The sequence below is a fragment of the Cervus elaphus genome, chromosome 23 (genome assembly GCF_910594005.1).
Source record: "Cervus elaphus chromosome 23, mCerEla1.1, whole genome shotgun sequence".
Taxonomy (NCBI): Eukaryota; Metazoa; Chordata; class Mammalia; order Artiodactyla; family Cervidae; genus Cervus; species Cervus elaphus.
The window spans coordinates 20,118,351-20,144,069 of record NC_057837.1 but is presented as its reverse complement, the minus strand read 5'-3'; the positions used below and the strand labels follow the sequence as shown (position 1 = coordinate 20,144,069).

The window sequence follows — 25,719 nt, the reverse complement described above, 5'->3', positions numbered from 1 at the left end:
GAGAAGTAAAAGATATTTTTATCCTTATCCCTCTACATGTAAGTTATATTTCTATTTTGTTTTTGTTTTGCCCTGAAATCTTTTAAGAGTTTCTCTTTGTCTTTGATTTTCTGCATTTTGAATATGATATGAATAGGTGCCAATTTTTTTGCATTTATCTTTTTTGGTGTTCTCTGAATTCCTGTGCTCACAGATTTGAATGTCATTAATGTTGGAAAATTCTCTGCCATTGTTTAAATATCTCTTCTGTTGCACTGTTTCTTCTCCTTCTGGTATCCTCATTATGTGTGTGTTATGCCTTCTGTAATTATCCAAAAAGTCTCTGATATCCTGTTCCTTTTTTTCCATTTATCTTCTGTTTTCAACTTGGAAAGTTTCTAATGTCATACCGTTAAGCTCACTGAATCTCCTTGACTGTGTTCCAGTCTACTAATGAACACATCAAAGACATTCTACACTTCTGTTGCAGTATTTTAGATATTTAACATTTCCTTGTGATTTTTTTCTTAGAGATTGCATATTTCTTCTTACATTACTCTTCTGTTCTTATATGTTGTCTCTTTTTCTACAAAACTCTTAGCATATTAGTCATAATTACTTCAGATACTCCTATGATTATGCTCAAATTTCTCTCGTGTGAGTCTGGTACTCGTACTCTGCAGTTTGGGTTTTTATTTTTAGCATGTCTTACGTTTTGTTGTTCAAATCCAGACACGATACACTGGGTAAAAGGAACTGAAGTATATAGACCTTTAGTGTGAGGCTTCATGTTTCTCTGGCTAGGTATTAGTCTGTACTTTTTGTTTACTGTAGCTGTAGGTGTCATAAGCTAAAAGTTCCTTTATTGTCTCTTTTTTGTCTCCCCTGGTATCTGTGGGTTTCCCTTTAGATTCCTTAAATAGGGCCTGTGCCTTGGTGTTCTTTTAGCTGTAATTTGCTATTATATAGGAGCCCTATTAATATGGTGGTAAGATGTCAGGGAAGGGAAAGGATTCTGTAATCCTCTGATTAGGTTTCCGCCTGTGTCTGAATAAGCCTGTGTCTCTGGGCTCCAACCTTCAAAGTGTTTCTCATGTCTCTCCTATGTGTTTGGTAAGACAAGGAATGCTGGAAAGGGGTGAGATCATTTATCTACTCACCCCTATGTTGAATACTTCCTTTTCCTAAGATCTGTTGGCTTCTCATAAACTCTGTTTTGGTTAAGCTCTAGTAAATTAGTTTCCCTTGAAGGCAGTCTTTTGTTAAGGAGAACAGCATTTTGAAAAGCAGTTCCTTTTCCCTCCCCCTGTTGGAAGCATATGAAGGTTTTTCTCTGATCTTCATCCTGAGAAATTGGTTGAGTTTCCTAGACATAAAAGTCATAATAATGTGGGAATACCAGTAAGATTCAAGTTAGTTTACACTGAACTTTCGGCAGTTTGTAGGTTTCCCTGTTGGCTTAGATGGTAAAGAATCTGCATGCAATGCAGGAGACCCAGGTTTGATCCCTGGATTGGGAAGATCCCCTGGAGAAGGAAATAGCAACCCACTCTAGTATTCTTGTCTGGAAAATCTCATGGAGAGAAGAGCCTGGCAGGCTACAGTCCACGGAGTCACAAAGAGTCAGACACAACTGAGCAACTGACACTCTCATTCTCACTAGTACTGACTCCAGCAGTGAGCTTCTGCTCCTATGCTTCAGCTGCCAATAACCTGCTTTTATGCACCTCTGTCTCCAGTTTTCGGGGCAGCATTTTGCCTTGATTTAAATAAGAAAAAGTGAAAGTCGCTCAGTTGCTTCCGACCCTTTGCGACCCCATGGATTATAGCCATGTATTCTCCAGGACTGTACCCTCTGCAGTATTCTTCAGGCCAGAATACTGGAGTGGGTAGCCTTTTCCTTCTCCAGGGGATCTTCCCAAGCCAAGATTCAAACCCAGGTCTCCCACATTGCAGGTGAATTCTTTACCAGCTGAGCCACAAGGGAAGCCCAAGAATACTGGAGTGGGTAGCCTATCCCTTCTCCACGGGATCTTCCCAGCCCAGGAATTGAACTGGGATCTCTGGCATTGCAGGCAGATTCTTTACCAACTGAGCTATCAAGGAAGCCCAAATAAGATGTTTCATTTAAAACATTTGCTGAGTTTTTTCTTATTGTGAGAATGGAAGTAATGACTTCCAAGCTCTTTACATGTATGACAAGAAGTAGACATCCTCTCATGTGTATATGCCCAGTCGTGTCCAGCTCTTTGTGACCCCACAGACTGTAGCCTGCCAGGCTCCTCTGTCCATGGGATTTTCCCAGCAAGAATACTGAAGGGGGTTGCCATTTCCTCCCCCAGGAGACCTTCCCAGCCCAGGAATCGAACTGGCATTTCCTGTGTCTCCACTGAGCCACCTGGAAATGCCAGAAGTGCTCTCACTATTATTATTTTAGTGTTTCAACATCCTGTATGACTTAATCCTTATTATTTATCATTTAGCAGCCTTTCATGTACATGATTTTTTCTTTTCATGTACACATTCTTTTAAGATTTATTGTACATTTGACATAAAACCTGTAAATTTAAGGTGTACAACATACTAATTTGATACATTTATGTATTGTATTGTGATTGCCATTGTAGTGGTAATTAGCACCTATATCACATTATATAATTATTTTTTCATTTTATTGGTTGTGATAGTTAAATTCTAGTCTATTTTCATTTGGTGATTATAGTGCAGTATTGTCTATATTCATTACGCTGTGCTTAAGATCTCTATTTATTACTCAGGTTTGTACAAAATCTTTTGCATTACCTCACCCCTTATCCTCTGGTTAACCACAATTTCTTACTCTGTTTTTACAAATTTTGCATTTTTAGATTCCACATGTAGATGATTTTTTGTTGTTCAGTTGCTCAGTCACGTCCATCTCTTTGCAACCCCATGAACTACTGCAAGCCAAGCTTCCCTGTCCTTTACCATCTCCCGGAGTTTGCTCAAATTCATGTCCATGGATTTGGTGATGCATCCAACCATCTCATCCTGTCTCCCCTTCTCCTCCTAGTGTTAGTTTCCCAGCATTATGGTCTTTTCCAGTCAGTCAACTCTTTGCACCAGGTGACAGAAGTATTGGAGCTTCAGCTTCAGCATCAGTGCTTCCAATGAATAGTCAGTATTGATTTCCTTTAGGATTGACCAGTTTGTTCTCCTTTCTGTCCAAGGGACTCTTAAGAGTCTTCTCCAACACCACAGTTCAAAAGCATCAATTCTTCAATGATCAGCCTTCTTTATGGTCCAGCTCTCACATCCATACATGACTACTGGAAAAACCATAGCTTTGACTAGATGGACCTTTATTGGCAAAGTGATGTCTCTGCTTTTTAATATGCTGTCTAGGTCTGTCATAGCTTTTCTTCCAAGAAGCATGCGTCTTTTAATTTCATGGCTGCAGTCACAATCTACAATGATCTGTGAGCCCAAGCAAATAAAGTCTGTCACTGTTTCCATTGTTTCCCCATCTATCTGCCATGCAGTAATGGGACCAGATGCCATGATCTTCTTTTTTTGAATTTTGAGTTTTAAGCCAGCTTTTTCACTCTCCTCTTTCACTTTCATCAAGAGACTCTTTAGTTCCTCTTTGCTTTCTGCCATAAGAGTGATGTCATCTGCATATTTGAGGTTGTTGATATTTCTCCTGGAAATCTTGATTCCACCTTGTACTTCTTCCAGTTCGGCATTTTGCATCCTATACTCTGCATATACATAACAATATACAGCCTTGACAAACTCCTGTCCCAATTTTGAATCAGTTCACTGTTCCTTGTCCAGTTCTAACTGCTGCTTATTGACCTGCATACAGGTCTCTCAAGAGGCAAGTAAGGTGGTCTGGTATTCCCATCTCTTTAAGAATTTTCCACAATTTTTTGTGGCCCACACAGTCAGAGGCTTTAGTGTAGTCAATTAAGGATAAGTAGATGTTTTTCTGGAATTCTCTTGCTTTTTCTATGAGCCAGTGCAGGTTGGCAACTTGATCTCTGGTTCCTCTGCCTTTTCTAAATCCAGCTTGTACATCTGGAAGTTCTCAGTTCATGTATTGTTGAAGACTAGCTTGAAAAATTTTGAGCATTACCTTCCTAGCATGTGAAATGAGTGCAATTGTATAATAGTTTGAACATTCTTTGGCATTGCCCTTCTTCAGGGTTGGAATGAAAACTGACCTTTGCCAGTCCTGTGGCCACTGCTAAATTTTCCAAATTTCCTGGCATATTAAGTGCAGTAGTTTAACAGCATCATACCATAGTGTATTTTTCTTTTTCTTTATGACTCATTTTTCTTAGAAAAATGTATTCAGGACTTACCCATGTTGTCTCAAATGGTAGGATGTCCTTCTTTCAAATGGCTGATTAATACTCCACATATATATATATATATATATATATATATATATATATATATACACACACACAAATACATACACCACATCTTCTTTATCCATTCATCCATTGATGGACTGTTAGGATATGTTCATATCTTCCTGTTGTAAATAATACTGAGAAAAAATACAGGTGCATAAAGCTCCTCAAAATCCTGTATTTATTTCCTTCAAGTAGGTACTTATAAGTAGGATCGAGGGATCAGAAGTTCAATCTACTTTTAATTTTTTGAGGAAACTCCATTTCCAAAGTGGGTGGACCAGTTTACCGTCCCTCTTCTAAATCACGTCAGTCGTGTCCGACTCTGTGCGACCCCATAGACGGCAGCCCACCAGGCTCCTGTCCCTGGGGTTCTCCTGGCCATAACACTGGAGTGGGTTACCATTTCCTTCTCCAATGCATTAAAGTGAAAAGTGAAAGTGAAGTTGCTCAGTTGTGTCCGACTCTTTGCGACCCCATGGACTGCAGCCTACCAGGCTCCTCCATCCATGGGATTTTCCAGGCAAGAGTACTGGAGTGGGGTGCCATTGCCTTCTCCAATGCTACTGTACACGTGCTATAAATTTGAAATCTAGAGATTTCATGATTGATCTGTTTTTCCATTTAATGAACTAAATATATCTCTTTTTGTAGCTCATATTGGAGTACCAGATAAAAATCTTATGGTTTTTAATCAATATCCAGTGTCAAAACTCCAAACGCAAGTAGAGAACCAAATAAATTACAGAAGGGAAAGGAGTCAGAGTAAGTATAATAATTATGGTAACTTTAAATTATTTTAAACTCATCAGATAATCATTTTTCTTTGGTTTATGAGACAGCAAAAGAGACACAGATGTATAGAACAGTCTTTTGGACCCTGTGGGAGAGGGCGAGGGTGGGATGATTTGGGAGAATGGCACTGAAACATGTATGTTATCGTATGTGAAATGAATCACCAGTTCAGGTTCGATGCATGAGACAGGGTGCTTGGGGCTGGTGCACTGGGAAGACCCAGAGGGATGGGATGGGGAGGAAAGTGGGAGGGGGGTCAGGTTGGGGAACACATGTACACCCATGGCAGATTCATGTCAATGTATGGCAAAACCACTACAATATTGTAAAGTAATTAGCCTCCGATTAAAATAAATAAATTTATATATATATATATATATTTTTTTTTATAAATTTATATTTTTAAAAAAACGTGTTTCCTTTTGTATTTTGGGGGAGAGTTTAAGAATAATTCCTGTTAATTCTTCTTTAAATGTTTGGTAAAATTCATCAATGAAGTCATCTGGTCCTGGGCTTTTTTTGTTGTTCTTGGTAGGTTTTTTATTACTGCCCAGTCTCCTTCTTTGTTACCAGTCTGTTTAGTCTTTCTGTTTCCTCATGATTCAATCTTGGTAGGCTGTATGCTTCTAGGAATTTATTCCTTTGCTCCTAGTTGTTCAATATGTTGGTGTATACTTGTTCATAATGGTCCCTTATAGCATATTTATTTCTGTGGTGTTAGTTATAATGTTTTCTCCTCCACTTCTCATTTTCTTTGAGTCTTTATTTCTTAGACAGTCTAGCTAAAAAGTTTGTCAATTTCTGTGTGTCTTTTCCAAAAATCACCTCTTAGTTTTATCATTTTTTTCTTACTGTTTTTCTGTTCCCTATTTCATTTATTTCTGCTCTCATCTTTATTATTTCCTACTTCTGATAACACTGACATTAATTTGTTACTATTCTTTTAGTTCCTTTGGGTGTAATCTTATGGTCCTAGAGATATTTCTTCTCTTTTAATCTAGGTGTGTATTACTATAAACTACCCTCTTGGATACTGTTTTTGTACATCCTATATGTTTGGGTATATTGTGTTTCCATTTTTAATCTCTGGAGATGTTTTCTAATTTCTCTTTTGATTTCTTCTTTGATCCAGTGGTTGTTCAAGATTGTGTTGTTTAATTTCCATGTGTTTGTGAATTTTTCATTTTTATTCCATTATTTATTCATAGTTTTTTTCCCCACTGTGGTTAGAAAAGATACTTGAAATGATTTTAATTTTAAACACATTAAGATTTGTTTTGTGACCTAGAATGTGATCTGTCCTGAAGAAGAATGCTTTTGAAGAATGTCTTATTTTACTGCTCTTGAGTGGAATGCTCCATAGATATCTCAAGTCCATTTGCATTCAAATAATCCAAGCCCTCTGTTTCTTTACTGAGTTTACTTATCTTTACTGAGTCTTCGTTACATATTTTTTGTCTGAATGATCTATCCATTATTGTAAATGGAATATTAACGTCTCCTTCTATTCTTGTTTGCCATCTATTTCTCCCTTCAGATCTTTCAGTGTTTGGTTTATATATTCAAGTGAGCCATTATTGGATGCATATATGTATTTGTAAGTGTTATAGCCTATTGAATTGATTCTTTCATCATTTTGTAATGACCTTCTTTGTGTCTTGGGGCAGCTTTCTATTAGTCTTTTTTGTCTAATATAGCCACCTCTGATCTCTTTTGGTTACCATTTTCTTGAAATATCTTTTTCTCTCCCTTCACTTTCAGCCTGTGTGTGTCCTTGTATCTAAAGTTGATCTTTTATTAATAGCATGTAATTGCATATTGTTAGCATGTAATTACATCTTATTTTTTCATTCATTCTCCAACCTATGTTTTTTGAGTGTAATTTATTTATATTTAAAGTAGTTCTTGATTGTTAATGACTTTGTATTGCCATTTTATTGTTTTTGTCGCTTTTGTAGTCCTAAGTTTTCTGCTTAGAAATCCATTGTAGTCTTACTGAAGTTCTTTTGTGTGAAATAAGTTACTTTTGCTGCTTTCAAAATTGTTTCTTTGTCTTTGACCTTTGACAATTTAAGTGTATGTCTCAGTGTAGATCTTTTTGAGTTCAATCTATTTGGACTTCTTTGGGATCCATAAGTTTGTATGTCCACTTCCTTCCTCAATTTTGGGAATTTTACAGCCATTATTTCTTTAAAAATGCTTTCTGTCCTTTTCTTATTCTCTTCTTCTGAAATAACTATCTGGCATATATTTGCCTGATGGCATCCCATATGTCCTGTAGACTTTTTTTCACTCTTTTTCATTCTTCTTTTCTTTTTGTTGTTCTACATGGTAGTTTCAAGTTACCTGCCTTTGAGATCACTGATTATTTTTCCTCTGCTTGATCATGTGTGCTACTAAAGAGCTCTCTGTTAAATTCTTCAGTCATTGTGCTCTTCAGCTCCAAAATTTCTATTTGGTTCTTTTATATTTTCTCTCTTGTTGACCTTCTCAGTTTGTATATGTATTCTTTTGCTGATTTTATTTAGTTGTCTATTTGTGTTCTCTTGTAACTCACTGAGGTTAAGATTACAATTTTGATTTTTTGCCATATAAAAACTTTTATGGCTGAGTAATATTCCATGGTGTATATTACTCAGCTGTTAAAAAGAATTCATTTGAACCACTCCTAATGAGATGGATGAAACTGGAGCCCCTTATACAGAGTGAAGTAAGCCAGAAAGATAAAGAACATTACAGCATACTAACACATATATATGGAATTTAGAAAGATGGTAACGATAACCCTATACACAAAACAGAAAAAGAGACACAGAAATACAGAACAGACTTTTGAACTCTGTGGGAGAATGTGAGGGTGGGATATTTCAAAAGAACAGCATGTATACTATCTATGGTGAAACAGATCACCAGCCCAGGTGGGATGCATGAGACAAGTGCTCGGGCCTGGTGCACTGGGAAGACCCAGAGGAATCGGGTGGAGAAGGAGTTGGGAGGGGGGATCGGGATGGGGAATACGTGTAAATCTATGGCTGATTCATATCAATGTATGACAAAACCCACTGAAATGTTGTGAAGTAATTAGCCTCCAACTAATAAAAAAAAAAAAACTTTTATGACAAATCTGTATGTTTAATCGTATAAGAAATATTAGCTGAAAATCATCATAATTGCTGATCCATATATTTATCATACCAACTTTACCAGAACTAGGTAATTGTTAAAATGATAATGATTCACATTCTGATTTTGTTTATCATTTTAATGGGGATATATTTTGGTGCTTCAACATAAATCAAGGTCTTAGCTGTTGGACTGACACAGAAATATATTCTATATTAAGACAATAATGTCTAGAATAAATCTGTAATTCTGATTTTTCAGAGTTTTATCAAGAGAATAAATTGAAATCTATTAAATGAACTTCAAACATTTATTGAGTAATCATTTTTCTCTTCTTATTGATGTAAGAATATTTTCCTAAACTCCAGACATTATAATCTCCTTGGAATTAAGCCATAATGTGTAGGTTTCAATAGTGTTTCTGTATTTAATTGAAAGTTTTCTTCATATTGGTAGATCAAGACATGGATGAACTCTCAGATGAGAAATTTTCACTTGAAGATCTAGTAAGAACTAAAGAATACAAGGATAAAACTCAACTAAGTGGAGTTTACCAGCCTCAGATATGGAGAAGTATGAATTACATTGATATACATATTTTAAAAGTTATAATAAAATACTTGACAGTTTAAAATTACATTTTAATGTGCACCAACTTTATGTTAGTTGAACTTTGATATTTTAAAACATAATTTACCAGAAATTGAAGTTCTACAGAACTAGTAAATGCTGTAATGCTACTAGCACCCCTCTTTTCTTGGAGTGTTTAATATTCTAATTATTATACTTTATTTCTTTAATTTGTTGAGCAAGAAACACTGTCTTTCTCTTTCTTTGGAATAGTGTTTCATAGAGAACAAATTTAGGAGACATTTTTCTAGGAAACTTATGGAATTGTTGCAGTTATTTCATTTTTAACAGCATGACATTTACCCAGCATTTACATTTCAGTTCTTATCAAGCATTCAGTTCAGTTCAGTTCAGTCGCTCAGTCGTGTCTGACTCTTTGCGATTATTATCTGCTAAAACATATTTGTTGTTATCCAGTAGAGCTATTCTTAATATTGTTACATAGTTTCAAGAAGGGAAGAGAAACATTTGTTTTTTATCTATTGGACATTACTCTTGATATTTTATATTTTCTACTATAATTCTTTAGTAGTGTATTTTTTGGTGTATGTTTTAAGTCAATTTATCTATTTTTTTATGTTCACTTCAAAAATGGATTTCTAAAAAAATGGACATTATTAGAAAGATTGTTGTTCAGTCAGCAAGTTGTGTCCAACCATATGCGACCCCATGAACTGCAGCACACCAGGCTCCTCTGTCCTTCACTATCTCCCTGAGTTTGCTCAAACTCATGTCCATTAGAAAGACTGGAAATTTTTTATTTGGATTTTTGACTTAGTATAACAGAAAATTTGATTTATATTTGTGCTTCTTAAGAATCAAATAAAACCTAGGTCCACAATTTATTTGATGGAAGTTGTTGGTTCATGTATTGCTGAAGCCTAGCCTGAAGGATTTTGAGCATAACCTTACTACCATCTGAAATGAGGGCAATTGTACAGTAGTTTGAACATTTCTTGGCATTGCCCTTCTTTGGGATTGGAATGAAAGCTGACCTTTTCCAGTCCTGTGGCCACTGCTGAGTTTTCCAAATTTCCTGGCATATTGAGTGCAACACTTGATCAGCATCATCTTTTAGGACTTCAATAGCTCAGCATTATTATCTCATAATAATGCTTCCTAAGGCCCACTTGACTTCACACTCCAGGATGTCTGGCTCTAATTGAGTGACCACACCATCATGGTTGTCAAGGTCATTAAGACCTTTTTTGTAAAGTTATTCTGTGTATTCTTGCCACCTCTTCTTAATCTCTTCTACTTTTATTAGAAGAATTTCTAACAATTCCATCTCTAAGAATTTTCCACAGTTTCATTTTTATTTACTTTTGTTAGGTCCTTACTGTTTCAGTCCTTTATGATGTCCATCCTTGCATGAAATGTTCCCTTTATACGTTCAGCTTTCTTGAGATCTCTAGTCTTTCCCATTCTGTTGTTTTCCCTCTATTTGTCTGCATTGTTCATTTAAAAAACTTCTTATCCCTCCTCACTATTCTCTGGAATTCTTCATTCAGTTGGGTATATCTTTCCCTTTCTCCCTTACCTTTCACTTATCTTCTTTCCTCAGCCATTTGTATATCCTCTTAAAACAAGCATTTTGCCTTCTTGCATTTCTTTTTCTTTGGGATGGTTTTAGTCATTTGTACAGGATTGTCTCTTGTACAGTGTCACAATTCTCCATCCATAGTTGTTCTCTCTGTCTACCAGATCTAATCCCTTGAATCTATTTGACACTTCCACTGTATAGTCATAAGGGATTTGATTTAGGCCATACCTGAATAGCCTAGTGATTTTCCCTACTTTCTTCAATTTAAGCCTGAATTTTGCAATAAGGAGCTGATAATCTGAGCCTTAGTCAGCTCCTGGTCTTGTTTTTGCTGACTGTATAGAGCTTCTCCATATTTGGCTGCAAAGAATATAATCAGTCTGATTTGGGTATTGACCATTTAGTGATGTCTATATATAGAGTCATCTCTTGTGTTGTTGGAAAGGAGTGTTTGGTATAATCAGTGTGTTCTCTTGGCAAAATTCTGTTAGCCTTTGCCCTGCTTCATTTTGTACTCCAAGGCCAAACTTGCCCTTTATTCCAGGTATCTCTTGACTTCCTCCTTTTGCATTTCAATCCCCGCTAATGAAAAGGATATCTTGTTTTGGTATTAGCTGTAGAAGGTCTTGTAGGTCTTGAACTGGTCAACTTTAGCTTCTTCAGCATTAGTGGTTGGGACATAATCTTGGATTACTGTGATGTTGAATATCTTCCTTGGAAACGAACTGAGATCATTCTGTCATTTTTGAGTTTGCACCCAAGTACTGCATTTAAGATTCTCTTGTTAACGATGAGGACTACTCCATTTCTTCTAAGGGATTCTTGCCCACAGTAGTAGATATAATTCTCCTATTCCCTTCCATTTTAGCTCACTAAATCAAACAACATCTTTGATTCCTAAGCTGTTGATGTGCACTCCTGCCATCTCCTGCTTGACCAGGTCCAATTTACTTTGATTCATGGACCTAACATTCCAGATTGCTATGCAGTATTGTCCTTTACAGCACTGGACTTTATTTTACCACCCAACATATCCACAACTGGGCATCATTTCCACTTTGGCCCAGACACTTCATTCTTTCTGGAACTATTAGTAATTGCCTTAAGTTCTTCCCTAGTATCGTATTGGACACCTTCCAACCTGGGGGACTCATCTTCTATGTCATATATTTTTGCCTTTTCATATTGTTCATGGCTTTCTCGCAGCAAGAATACTAGTGTGGTTTGCCATTCCCTCCTCCAGTAGACCACACATTTTGTCAGAACTCTTCACTGTGACTTGTCCATCTTGAGTGGCCCTGCATAGCCTAGCTCATAGCTTCACTGAGTTATGCGAGCCTCTTTGCCACAAGGGTGTGAGCCGTGAAGGGGAACTGTAAGGTAACATCTCTCTAATTAACTTTATGTAGTATAATTTTACCCTCACAAAATATTAGTTATGCATCAGCTAATCTGGCAATCTCTTATTCTTACAGTTAAAAGGGAAACAACCACAGAACATGCAGATATAACAGAGAATCTTCCAGAAATCAATCCATCAATTGATGACTTAATATTTCAATTAGATTTAAACAAAGTAATAGGTAAGTAGAGATTTATAATGTTTGGGTACAATAGAGAACACACTCTAAGAGTTAAAGCATTTCCACTGTATTGTACAGTTACTAAAATAAGAAATTCAAACATAAGGTAACCTTTCTCAGTTTAATAAACAGTCGGGCTTCTGTATCCATGGGTTTCACATCTACAGATTCAGCTGACCACAGACCAGAAATATTCAGAAGAAAATTTTTCAGAAAGTTCCAAAAAACAATGGTTAATGCATGGCAGTGGTTTAGATAGCGTTTACAACTATTTATATAGCATTTTCATTGTATTATGTATTATAAGTAATCTAGAAATGATTTAAAGTATATAGAAGAGTGTTCATAGGTTACAGGAAAATATTGCAGCATTTTATTCAAGAGACTTGAGCATCTTCAGGATTTGGTATCCACAGGGGATTCTGAGAACCCTCCCCTGTGAATACCAAGGGAAAGCTGTAATAATTTTATTGTTTTATTAAACAGTCTATATATCAATTTAATATGTATCTTTAAAAGAATTCATCATCTGCTTATTACTTCACCAAACAAACATTAATTAGGTAATGCTTAAGAGTTTACCTGCTTATGAAAAAAAAAAAAGGTTTTTCTCTACATTGTGAATTTTCGTGATATAAACTAGACGCTATATGATCAGTTCTTTAGAAAACACAGTTTTTGTTACTTATCATCTGTTGTGATAACAAGGCAATGAAAAATAGAACTATCACCAGATAGGCAATATGTCTACTTTGTGACCTTTGTATCACAAAGTTGACAAAAGTCTAATAGTTAAAAAACCTATGCTAGGAAAAGCCCTGGTGACCTAGTGCTTAGGATTCTGGACTTTAACTGTCACGGGGCAGGTTCAGTCCCTGGTCAGAGAACTGAGATCCCACAAGTTCTGTGGCACAGCCAAAAACAAAACCTATGCTAAAGCTCGTGTGACCAAGTGACTAAGTACTTAACTAATTTCTAATAAGATAATTTTAAGTGTAACATTGGCAGCTTCCAAGCAGCCATTTTAAGGCAGATGTCAGAAAAATGATAGACTAGGAGGCCCCAAGCTTTTAATCTCTGAAACAATGAAAAAGGGTGAGGAGAGCGAAAGGCAGAAAACCATTAGAACTAACTTTGTCAGAACTTTAGGAAACAATAAAATATTTACAGCAACCAAGAGGATTCCCCAGTTAAGAAAAAGTCATCTTCAAAATGGTCAGAAAATTTTGTAGAAATATGAAGGAGTGCCCAGCACAAAACCAACCAAAAGAATAGGAGAGCTTCTAGGGTTAGCAAGATTACCATTAGACCTGCTCTATAACATTCAGAAAACTAAGATCATGGCATCTGGTCCCATCACCTCATGGGAAATAGATGGGGAGACAGTGGAAACAGTGTCAGCCTTTATTTTTGGGGGCTCCAAAATCACTGCAGATGGTGATTGCAGCCATGAAATTAAAAGACGCTTACTCCTTGGAAGGAAAGTTATGACCAACCTAGATAGCATATTAAAAAGCAGAGACATTACTTTGCCAGCAAAGGTCCATCTAGTCAAGGCTATGGTTTTTCCAGTGGTTATGTATCGATGTGAGAGCTGGACTGTGAAGAAAGCTGAGCGCCGAAAAAGTGATGCTTTTGAACTGTGGTGTTGGAGAAGACTCTTGAGAGTCCCTTGGACTGCAAGGAGATCTAACCAGTCCACCCTAAAGGAGATCAGTCCTGGGTGTTCATTGGAAGGACTGACGCTGAAGCTGAAACTCCAATACTTTGGCCACCTCATGCAAAGAGTTGACTCATTGGAAAAGACTCTGATGCTGGGAGGGATTGGGGGCAGGAGGAGAAGAGGACGACAGAGGATGAGATGGCTGGAGGGCATCACCGACTCGATGGGCATGAGTTTGAGTAAACTCTGGGAGTTTGTGATGGACAGGGAGGCCTGGCGTGCTGCGATTCATGGGGTCGCAAAGAGTCAGACACGACTGAGACTGAGCGACTGAACTGAACTGAATAGAAAATGCTAAGGGGAATCCTTGAGGTTGATGTGAAACAATGTTATACAGTAACTTGAAGCTATATGAAGAAATGAAGATTTGCAGTGTAAATAGTTCAGTTCAGTTCAGTTGCTCAGTCGTGTCCGACCCTTTGTGACCCCATGAATCACAGCACAGCAGGCCTCCCTGTCCATCACCAACTCCCGGAGTTTACTCAAACTCATGTCCATCGAGTCAGTGATGCCATCCAGCCATCTCATCTTCTGTCGTCGCCTTCTCCTCCTGCCCCCAATCCCTCCCAGCATCAGGGTCTTTTCAGATGAGTCAACTCTTCGCATGAAGTGGCCAAAGTACTGGAGTTTCAGCTTCAGCATATCCTTCCAATGAACACCCAGGACTAATCTCCTTTAGGATGGACTGGTTGGATCTCCTTGCAGTCCAAGGGACTCTCAAGAATCTTCTCCAACACCATAGTTCAAAAGCATCAATTTTTCAGCACTCAGCTTTCTTCACAGTCCAACTCTCACATCGATACATGACTACTGGAAAAACCATAGCCTTGACTAGATGGACCTTTGTTGGCAATGTCTCTGTTTTTTAATATGCTATATATGCTTTATATGATAAGTACATCTCAAATATAAAAGCCAGTATTATTGTAGTTTTAGTTTGTAGCTCTACTTTTAATTTCATATAATAGTTTTAGGAAAAATATATAAAAGTAATGATATATCTGTATTATTGGGCACACAGTGTATAAAGATATGCTTCATAACATCAGTATCAAAAAGGATTGAGCCATATAGGAAGGAGTACAGCTTTTGGATGTTTTTGAAGTTAAGTTGGCATCAATTTAAATTAGATTTTTATAACTTTAAGATGTTATGCATAATTCTCTTAGTAACCAAAAAGAAAATATGTATAGAATATGCACAAAGGAAATGAGAAAAAAAACAAAACTAGTCCCTTAAACTATCAGTTGAACGTGAAAGAAGGCAGTATTAGAGGAAATGAGGAATAAAAAAATGTAAGAAATACAGAGAACAAATAGAAACATGGCAGAAGTAAGTTCTTTCCTTTTCATTAATTACCATAAATGTAAATGATTAAGCTTTCTAAACAAAAGACAAGATTGACAAAATGGAAAAGAATTATCCAACTATATGCAGTCCATAAGAGACTCACATTATACCAACAAAATTAACAAAACTTTAACTAGACTGATGAATAATAAAGAAAGAAGACTCAAGCTATTAAATCAGAATAGAAATTGGGAATATTACTACCAACTTTACAGGAATAAAAAGCATTATAGGAAAACATTGCCACATTATTGAATTAAGAAAAAAATCATTAAACTTCAATAAAATTTTGCTCATAATATATCTTTTGACACTTATCTTTTAGAAAATACAAATAAATTTCAGCAATTTACTAGTAACATATTTCCCTCAATATTAGGAATGAGACATATATGTTTGTTATCACTATTTCTACTCATTTTTGTACTGGCAACCACAGATATTACAAAAAATTAATAATGCAAGTTGTAAGGATTTAAAGAAATCTCATAAATTTCAGGCAATGTAAGGAGGTATGTAATCTAAAAGAATCTGTAGTTTACAGATAAACTCTTGTATCAACTGTATTTATTAAAATTACTGACTATAGAATAAAACTGTAGAAAACTCAATACTATTTCTATATACCAAGAACAAAAAATTGAAAATGAACATTTTTTAGGGATGATGAAATTTGTTTTAGTACTAAACAAATACAATATCTAGGAATAATTATTTTTTAAAGATTTGCAAAACTTCTTACCAGTTTAACATGTAAAAAACTTGGAAGTCCTCATTCCCAGACTCCAAACCAAAAAAAAGCTAAAGAATCTTAAAGTCAACAACCCTTCTCAGTTCCTTCAAAGAATTGAGGTTAAAGAGCAAATTTCCCCTCTCAAACTGAGGAGATAGATGGATACTGGAAATTACATATTTTTAGAAACAAACTAACACTGGAGCCAGCAACTAGTAGGAAAACTTAAAAAGTAATTCAATAATTGTTGGAAACTGGACATGAACTAGGTTGAGCAATAAAAAAGTTCTCAATACAACCTTGGATATACCATGCACTTTCAGGTACCTTGGGTAAATATCAGAAATAAAATCTACTCATTCATTCAGCAAAGGGGAGAAAAGTGAACATCTAAAATTGCATTCTTCTTAACACAGGCCTACCTTTAAGAAAAACTACTTTACTGGAACCTGACAGATGTTCAGGAAAAAAAAAAAAAAAAGCCAGAATCTAACCTCTTGAACTTTCAGCATCAAGGAAGGGAGATATTCAAGTCTAGTCCTCTTTAGCCTTTCCATTTTATCTAATTCAGTAAACATGCTGAAAAGCAATTGTGAAAGTCACAGCCCAGAAGAAAGTGTAAATAAAAGACTGAGAACTAATCATAGGTTTATAGAATGCTTTCCCTCTCTCTCATACCTTACAGCTACTTTACTAAGACCCCTGGATAATAACAGAGTTACCAATGGAAATACCGCAGTGCTCAGGGCCGGTTAAAGTATTCCTTAGGGAAAACCAAAGATCACAGGGGAGACCACAAAAGGAAAATAAAAGAAATTTTAACCTGTGACACCTGCTACATTAAAACAGAAATATAGCTGAACTCCTCTCCAGATGAATGTAAAACATCATAGTAAAAACCTATATACTTCAGTTATTTTACCTGATACATCATGTCTAGCTTTAAAATAGTATATGGCATGCTAAAAGAGCAAAACATGCAAGCTGGACACAAAGCAATCATCAAGACCAGATGCAGATATAGCAGAAATTTTGGAATTATCAAACTGGGAATTTAAATTAACTATGACTAATATAATAAGGGCCCTTGCAAAAATGTAGACTATAGTGTGTTTAACATTTATGATATGTTGATACATTTGTACATTACAATATGATGACCACCCCAGTGTTAGCTAACACTTCCATCATGTCATATAATTTTCATTTTTTGGTAAGAACACTGTCTAGTCTCTTATAAAATTAATTGTGGTGATGGTCATATAACTCTGAATATATTTTTTAAAACATTGAAATGAACACTTTAAATGGGCAAATTGTATAATATGTATTTTTTAAAACTTGACATTCAATGAATGTCAAGAAGAATAGAATAAAAAAGGATTTGAAAAGTGGGAGGATATGATAAAAGAGAAAACTCTGACTTTTCTAGATTATACATTTCTGTAGCATATGTCTTTTAATTGATAGTACTTAACCTAACCTTCCCTCAAATGCTATCCTCATTGCCTCTTACTTATCTAAGGAATTTTTGCTTCCTTAATGCAAATGAGCAAGTCCTTGTTACGTATACCATTTGGAGAGAGAACCAGAGAAACTAAAATGTATTTGCTAATACTCCCCAGTTTCATTTTGCTATACATCTTATTACTTTCACAAAATGTTGTTAATTATGGAAAACTTGTTCTGCCTAACCAGGCACACTGTTTTTGCATTTTGGCGGTGGTACTGCAGCAGGTAACCACCTCTCCACAAATAGCACAACCTTTTTAATACTTACTGGCTCATACATTTCTCCAAAGAAAGACTTGCATCTGGGCATCTTAGTCATAACAGGTTTCTAACTTCAGGTACACACTCTGCTAGAAACCAATTAGCCACAATATTTTAAATCCAGTAGTTCATTATTTGTAATTATTCCTTTCAATATAAACTCTCCTTTAATAATGTTAACGTATTTTTCTCATAATTGGACCTAGTTGCAGTTTAAATCAAGCAAAAATTTCAAATGACATAAAACTCAAAAGAGACCCAGTCTCAATCCAGGTACTTCTACAAGTTTAACCATTTCTTCCTCCAGGCTACCAGGTCTACATGCTAAAGGGACCTAGGAGAGCACGTTTTTTCAGTCTACAACATACTCTGATATTCTTTTACATCACTGATGCCTACTTTGCTTACACTTAAGTAACATAAAAGGGGCATTAAAATATTCCTGGAAAATCCAAGAATTTCTGCCCCATAGTAAATTTCCATGGAGACCCTAGTTTGTAACATAGCCTGAGGAAAAAAATGTTGTGTTCCATATCACTAGTATATATCCCTATAGTATGATTTTGATTTTAATTTAAACTTAACAGTTGATTATCATCATAACCTCTCCAGGATATTTTAATTTAGTTCAAGAGGTAGACTGTATGGAAAAAGCACTGGTTAAAGGCATAAGGCTGTGCATCAGGTTTTTCATTATCTGGATAAACAGTCTAGGTCAAATTGTTAATGTCTCTAAGTCTCAATATATGGAGACTTAATGATTGCTAACAGCCATTCTAATTCTAAGGTTTAATGATTCTGCAACCAAAATATTCCATTATAATGCATATTAATAACTAGGCTAATTAAGATAATACCACACATGAACACCCACACATACAAAGAGAAACATTCATATGTTAGGGTTACTTTACAAAGTGTTTTGGTATGTTTATTTCCACAGAAATTGATCTAGAACACTTGAAAGATACTGTCGGGAGACATATACAGATAGTGGAAAATAAGACCCTAGCCAAGTTTCCCCCTGGTAAGTCTAATCTTTCCAAGTCTGATCTTTATAGTTTCTTTACCTTTTTTGGAGTTTGAGTATGAATTTTTAATGATAAGAGTACTTGTATGTTGTTATTATATAGGTAAAATCTTCATGAATATCCTCATAATTAGTTTTACTATGGTATTTACTAGAAATCTAAAAGCTAGATATGATTTTTCAAAAGGATCCATTTAAAAATTAAACCATAAAATGAAATGCTATAATGAACTTGGAATATACTTGATGCATCTTGGCTTCCCTGGTAGCTCAGATAGTAAAGCATCTGCCTGCAACGCAGGAGACCCAGGTTCAATCCCTCAGTTGGGAATATTCCCTGGAGAAGAAAATGGCAACCCACTCCAGTATTCCTGCCTGGAAGATTCCATGGACGGAGGAGCCTGGTAGGCTACAGTCCATGGGATTGCAGAGTCAGACACGACTGAGCCACTTCACTTCAAGTGTATTTAATTCTATTCTAATCTCTTTTTCTAGTTTAGATAGAAAAGGAGCAAGTCTTCCTGATGAATATGATAATAACAAGGTGAATTTAACACAGAGTTAATTCATTTGGTTACCATTTCTCTCTATTTGATGGAACTATCAGGCATATTAGCCTTCTCATCTGTGATAGAGTCATTAGTTGTGTTATGTAGTTCAGAGATTATCCTACAGCCTTTATTCTTATAAAAGTGATAGACACACTGCCCTTTGATTTTGGGGGAAGAACTGATACTGAAACTGAAACTCCAATACTTGGGCCACCTGATGCAAAGAAAGAATTGACTCATTGGAAAAGACCCTGATGCTGGGAAAGATTGAAGGCAGGGGGAGAAGGGGACGACAGAGGATGAGATGGTTGGAGGGCATCACCGACTTGATGGACGTGAGTTTGAGCAGCTCCAGGAGTTGGTGATGGACAGAGAGACCTAGCATGCCGCAGTCCATGGGGTCACAAAGAGTCGGACACAACTGAGTGACTGAATGAACTGACTGATAACATCAAAAGAGATAGACCATATAACAGATATAAAAAAGACAGCACTGCTAAAACCACTATATCCAATAATTTTTCCCTTGAGGAGCAGTAGTTGTGCCTTCAAACTGCAAAGGAATACTTGGGTAAAATGTTTCAGCTAGATAGCTAAGAATATAAGCAAGAAAATAATAATAACATGCCTTGAAAAAGGAAGTCAGTATTCAGAGATGCTATATTGCATATCTGAAATACTCAGTTTTCAGCATAAAATTATGGGTCATGCAAAAAAAAATCAGTAAAATGTGACATATAACAAGGAAAAATGCATACAACAAAAACTGCTTGTGAGGATCCAAGCTATTGTACTTAAATAACGAAACTAAAAAGAAATTATTATATATATGTTCAAAGAACTAAGTGTAAACATTATTAAGAAGGGAAGGAAGATCTCATGACAGTTCTTTATCAAATAGGGAATATATATGAAGAGAAATATATCATTTTGAAAAGGAACACATAGAAATTGGGGTTGAAAGTATAACTGAAATTTTAAAAAATCAATAGAGATGTTTAGTATTTTTACACTATCAAAAGAATGAGCAAATTTAAAGTATGGAAATATAGCATGGGCAGCAGAGGGATTAAAGAGCAGAAAATGTCATTTTAAATAATGACAAAAAAATATTATAAATAAAATGGTTAAAATAATAAACGCTATACATACATCCTTTGTCTTCTCCTGGTATAGCACAAAATTATGTAAATAATTTAAAAGCAATTTTAATAAATTCATTTTTACATGCTTCATATATAAAACTGGGAAAAGATAGTAAGGATTACATTATAAAAAGAACTATATATGTAGAATATGAAAAAAATTTCTACATCTTCCTGGAATTTCATCTGTTTAGTATAAATCTAAAGTAGACTATAAAATTGACTGTGATTGTTACACAGCTCTATGAATATACTAATAAGCATAGCATGAATATTTAAAATAGATGATGTTACATTAAAAAAAAAAAAACAGCTCAACAAACTTCCAAGCAGAGTAGGATTTAAAAAACAAAAACAGAAAACTTAAAAGCAGTGGGAGAACATTGTGAAGGAAGAAAATTGTGGCTCTTAATAGATTAGGTTTCTCTGCTCTATATCATTTATTGCCTCCCTGCTCACCTAAGGATCCTTTGTTTTCTCAAATCAAGTGAATCAGTTCTTCTACTTTTATCTTTGGAGAAAGACCAGAAAAGAGAGCTAAAGTATGTCTGCTAATGTTCTCCAGTTCTGTGTTGCTATAGTACACATTACTTTCACAAATGCTGTAACTTAGTTACTAAAACTTGTTCTGCCCAATCCAGCATGTCTTCAGTTTTAGTAATGATGTCCCATGGCCTTCACCTCTGTTTAGATTGCAATGGTGATAAATTTGTGCTGCCTCAGTAATAGTGCACACTTGAAATATTCATGGGCTCAGCCAGTTCTCCAAAGCAAGACTTATAATGTATAAGTCTGGATGTAACAAGTTCAAGCTTCACTTACTTGCTATGTTAGAACCAAATTTTGCCCACACAATACTTTACCTAACAGGTTGACCAAGAGTCACCAATTCTGATTATTCCTTTTGCAATATAAAATCTTTTAAATAACTTTTTTTTCTGATACCGAACATAGATCATCATTTCTGAATCCAGCAAAAAGTAAAAACCATGTAAAGACTCAAATGGAAAGGGATGCAGTACCAGCGCTCACATTCCTGCAAATGACCCATTTCCTCCTCCTCAGGGGAGAAGGTCTATGTGCTAAGAAAACCTGGGAGAGTATTTTATCTCTGTCCACAAATTACTTGTTTTTCTTTCCCATCACTGATGCTTACTTGACTTAGCTATATAACCTTTTAAAAAAGAAAATATTCCTGGACAGAATTTCTGCCTCACAGTAACTTCCTGTGACTATGATGCCTATCATTTGCATCTTGACCCTGGGGAAAAATATTATGTTCTACATCACCAGGTATATCCTTACCATGTGAATGTGTTCTTAATGTGCACACTATTTATTAAGATTAACTCTCTAGGATGACTTTTGTTTGCAAAAAGGTTGTATTTTATGGAAAAAGCTCTGGTTAAAGAACTATGAAGTATCAATTTATGGGTCAGCTTTGTTGTTCCCTAGATATGTGGCCTTGGTCAAAATTATTTCTCTGTGTGTTAGTCACTTGGTCGTGTCCGATTGTTTGCGATCCCCATGGACTGTAGCCCAGTAGGCTTCTCCATCCATGGAATTCTCCAGGCAAGAATACTGGAATGGGTTGCCATTCCCTTCTCCAGGGTATCTTCCCAACCCAGGGATCAAACCTGGATCTCCTGCATTGCAGGCAGAAAGCCTCAATATAACGAGGCTTATGTGATTGCTTACAGCCCTTCCAATTCTAAGGTCCTGTGATACTACAATCCAGACATTTCATTTTAATTCTGTTCTATAATATTAAAACAATAATTAAAGAAGTACTACACACATAGAGAAACACATGTTAATATATACCTTACAAAAGTGTTTTGAAACTGTTTATAGAGACTCATACAGAGCAGTATGCAGAAGCTACTGGAAGAAGTATTCTAAAGGGCAAAATCAAGACAAAATCCAAGAGCCATCTTGGTAAGAAGAGTATTTCAAGTCTATTTCTGCTTTATTTATCTTCTCTGGAGTTTAAATTTGTGTCTAAATGAGTATAGTACCTATATTCTATTATTACAGGCCGCAATGTTTTCATCAATTCATCAGGCGAGTGTATGCTGCTCGGTTCTGTCTCATCACAAAGTTTTGGGGTGACAGACATTAAAGCCCTCGGCGTGTCCCAGCTCTCGGGTCTTGGACAGACCCTGTTCTAACTCTCAGGTCTCGAACAGACCGTGTTACAGCTCTTAGACAAATCAGTGTTACAGCTCTACTTTATTTAGATAATAGCAGGAAAATCCATCTTCCAGGCATGAGGGCATGTCGACCCAAAGACGCGAAGAGAAGAGCACCCCAGCGTGCGGGGGAGAGAGAGAGAGAGAGCCCTTTGGCTCCTCTTTTTATATGTTTTTTTCTTCCCCCTGGGCCTGCCCTATGCAAATTGGGCTTAGCCAGGAGTGCTGTTCTACCTGAAGTCCTCACACAGGTCCTTGGACCTTGCTTTGACCTTTCTTTGTTCTTTTTTTGCAGGCTTTTTCCTTCCTTGTCTTTTCTGTGCATTAGCCACTCAGTCGTGTCCGACTCTTTGCGACCCCATGGACTGTAGCCCACCAGGCTCCTTTGTCTGTGGGATTCTCCAGGCAAGAATACTGAAGTGGGTTGTCCTTTTAGCTACCGCCAATTTGGACTCCTGTTTTCTATTCTAACTACCTGACACTCCTATTATTAGTGGAATTCCAGCAGTTACTAACAGTAGAAAATTAGCTACACAGTATAAGTTTTAGAACTCATTCACTTAAAACTTATCCTTAGAAATTCAATGCTATGGTAAGTTTGGAATATACTTGCCAGAAGCATTTGAAATGTTATTCTATTCACTTTCTTTTTGAGGCTAGAAAGATAGCTGCTTTGTATTTGCATAAGCAGAAAAGCTAGTTTTATCAATGGAATTAAAATGGAGATTTCACTGCTTACTGATTCCCTCTAGTAATTAAAATACCAGGCACAGTTTCAGTAACTCTGGTGAAATAGAGATCTTTAATCTTGTTGTGTAGCTCGTAGTTTACACTGCTGCCCCTTGTCTTGGTGTAATGGTATTTGACACACTGCTCCTTGATCTTTGGTGTGATATTAAGGGAGGCAGAGAGCTTGACAGAAAAGTAAAGGAAAAGATACTCAAAAGGAAGAGCAGCTGTCATCAAAGGTAACTCTTTGCCCAAGTCTGTGCTTCCAGAGGAGCAACATTAGAAGCTTCATGCTGTAGAGAAGGAGACTTCTCAATAACAGAATATATGCTTCCCTGGTAACTCAGATGGTAAATAATCTGCCTGCAATGCAGAAAACCCAGGCTTGATCCCTGGGTTGGAAAGATCCCCTGGAGAAGGGAATGGCTACCCACCAGTATTCTTGTCTAGGAAATCCTATGGACACAGGAGCCTGGTGGGCTAAAGTCCGTGGGGTCACAAAGAGTCAGATACGACTGAGTGACTAACACTTTCACACTTTCACACATTCCAGCCAAGTCACTAAACAAATAATGAGGAAAACAGCAACAGCAAGCCTCCAAAGAGGAGGGGAACTCAGTATCTAGATTTCTTATATTATCTAGAATGCCCAGTATTTATCCCCCAAAATTTGAGACAGGCAAAGAAACAAAGTTTGAATCACATACTAGGAACTTCAGGAAAAGTCAGTGTAAAAAATAAATTAAGCAGTGAGAAAGTATTGTGAAGGAGGAAAATTGTGATTCTTACTAGGTTACAGATTCCTCTAGCACATACACTTTTTTCCCTCATCCTTAATTCTGCTATTAGATGCTCTTCTTAATGCTTCCTTGCTTATATAGGCATCAACTGTACTTGTCATTCTTACCTATACCAGGTGGAGAAAAATCAGAGAGCTTTAGTTATATCTCCTCTGTAGGATCTTTAATACTTTATCCTGCTCTCAGCCATTACAACAAAGTATTAATAGTAAGATCCCCCTTATGGCGTCAGGTTCAGGATAGGTTTCCAACTTTTGGTATGTGTTCTTTGGAACCACCTTCCATTCACAAAACATTGGACACATTATTTGACCCAAGTCACCAGTTCTACTTACCACTTTTTCAATATGAATTTTTGTTTAATAACTTTCATGCAGTTTCCTCTCCTCTGACCTAGTTTGTAGTTACTAAATCCTGCCAAATCTACAGATCACATAAAAACTCAAAGGGAGTGGGATGCAGTCCTGGTGCTGGTACTACAGCAGATTTACCCATTTCCCCCTCCCCAGCGGAAAGGTATACATTGTAAGACGACCTATAGGCAGTTTTTCGTAGACCACAGAGTATCTTGTTGTTCTTCTGCATCATTAATGTCTACTGACTTACATAACCTTAAAAATGGCATAAAGCCCTCTTAAGAGAGTCAAAGGATTTCTGCCTGGTAGTAACTTTCTGTGACCATGGTTTGTAACTTGACCAGTGGGCAGGGGAAAAATGGTATGTTCCACTCACAGGTATATTCTTAAAGGATGAGTGTCCTCTTAGTGTAAACTTGGCAGTTATATCATTAATGTGAACTCCCCAAGATGATTAAGGTTTGTGTGAGACATGGCATCATGTAGAAAAAGCACTGGTTAAGGAATTATGGGGCCTCAGCTTGTGCTCAATTTTGTATTTTCTTGGTGTGTGTTCTCAATCAAATCTCAAAACATCTCTAAGCTTCTATATCATGAGGCTTATATGATTGCTAATAACCCTTCAAATTCTAATGTTTTATGACCGTGCAGTGCAGATGTATGCTTTCTCTTCTGTGATAACAAATACTAATTAACTTGGTACTACACATAGATACAATAATAGACATACATGTGTGTTAATGGTTACCTTCGAAAGTGTTTTGAAATTTGTTTTATATCTATAGAGACTGATATAGAATGCATGACAGATACAGTTAGAAGAGAAAAAGTAATTGGTCAAAGACACAAAGAATCACACTGATAAGAACAAGAGTTTTTCAAGTAATACTTACGGTTTATGTCTTTTCTGGGATTTAATTAACTATGAACCATTAATGACAACAGTAACTATATTTTGTTATTAACAGGGAAAAAGATGAATTCCCTCTAATAATTAAACTCTAGTATTTACTATCAGTGGAAAATTAGCTGCATGTTATTAACTTTTAAGTGTTTTAAAGTAATACATATAATCCTGTGCCCTAATGACTTTAGAAAATGCTTGGTTTCAGTGTTTCCAACTGCTCTTCTATCCACTTTCATTGCTAGCTTAAAATGGAAAAAGCAAAAAAAAAGCCAGTTGATGAGATAAGGAATATAACAGTTATTTCATTGGTTACCAATTTCCTCTACATAATTAAGGTGGCATGTAAATTCGTATCTCTACTAAGTAGAGTTCTCTAG

General features: G+C 36.2%; 1 protein-coding gene across 1 annotated transcript in view; it reads left to right on the top strand.

Moving 5' to 3' along the window:
* Nucleotides 1-25,719, top strand: part of LOC122681830 (coiled-coil domain-containing protein 7-like) — a 136,968-nt gene that overhangs the window by 75,544 nt on the left and 35,705 nt on the right. The window contains exons 13-17 of the mRNA XM_043884334.1: nucleotides 5,034-5,144; nucleotides 8,754-8,870; nucleotides 11,946-12,053; nucleotides 18,576-18,659; nucleotides 22,213-22,296. Of these exons, the coding sequence (XP_043740269.1) occupies nucleotides 5,034-5,144; nucleotides 8,754-8,870; nucleotides 11,946-12,053; nucleotides 18,576-18,659; nucleotides 22,213-22,296 (504 nt within the window). The remainder of the gene's footprint in view (nucleotides 1-5,033; nucleotides 5,145-8,753; nucleotides 8,871-11,945; nucleotides 12,054-18,575; nucleotides 18,660-22,212; nucleotides 22,297-25,719) is intronic.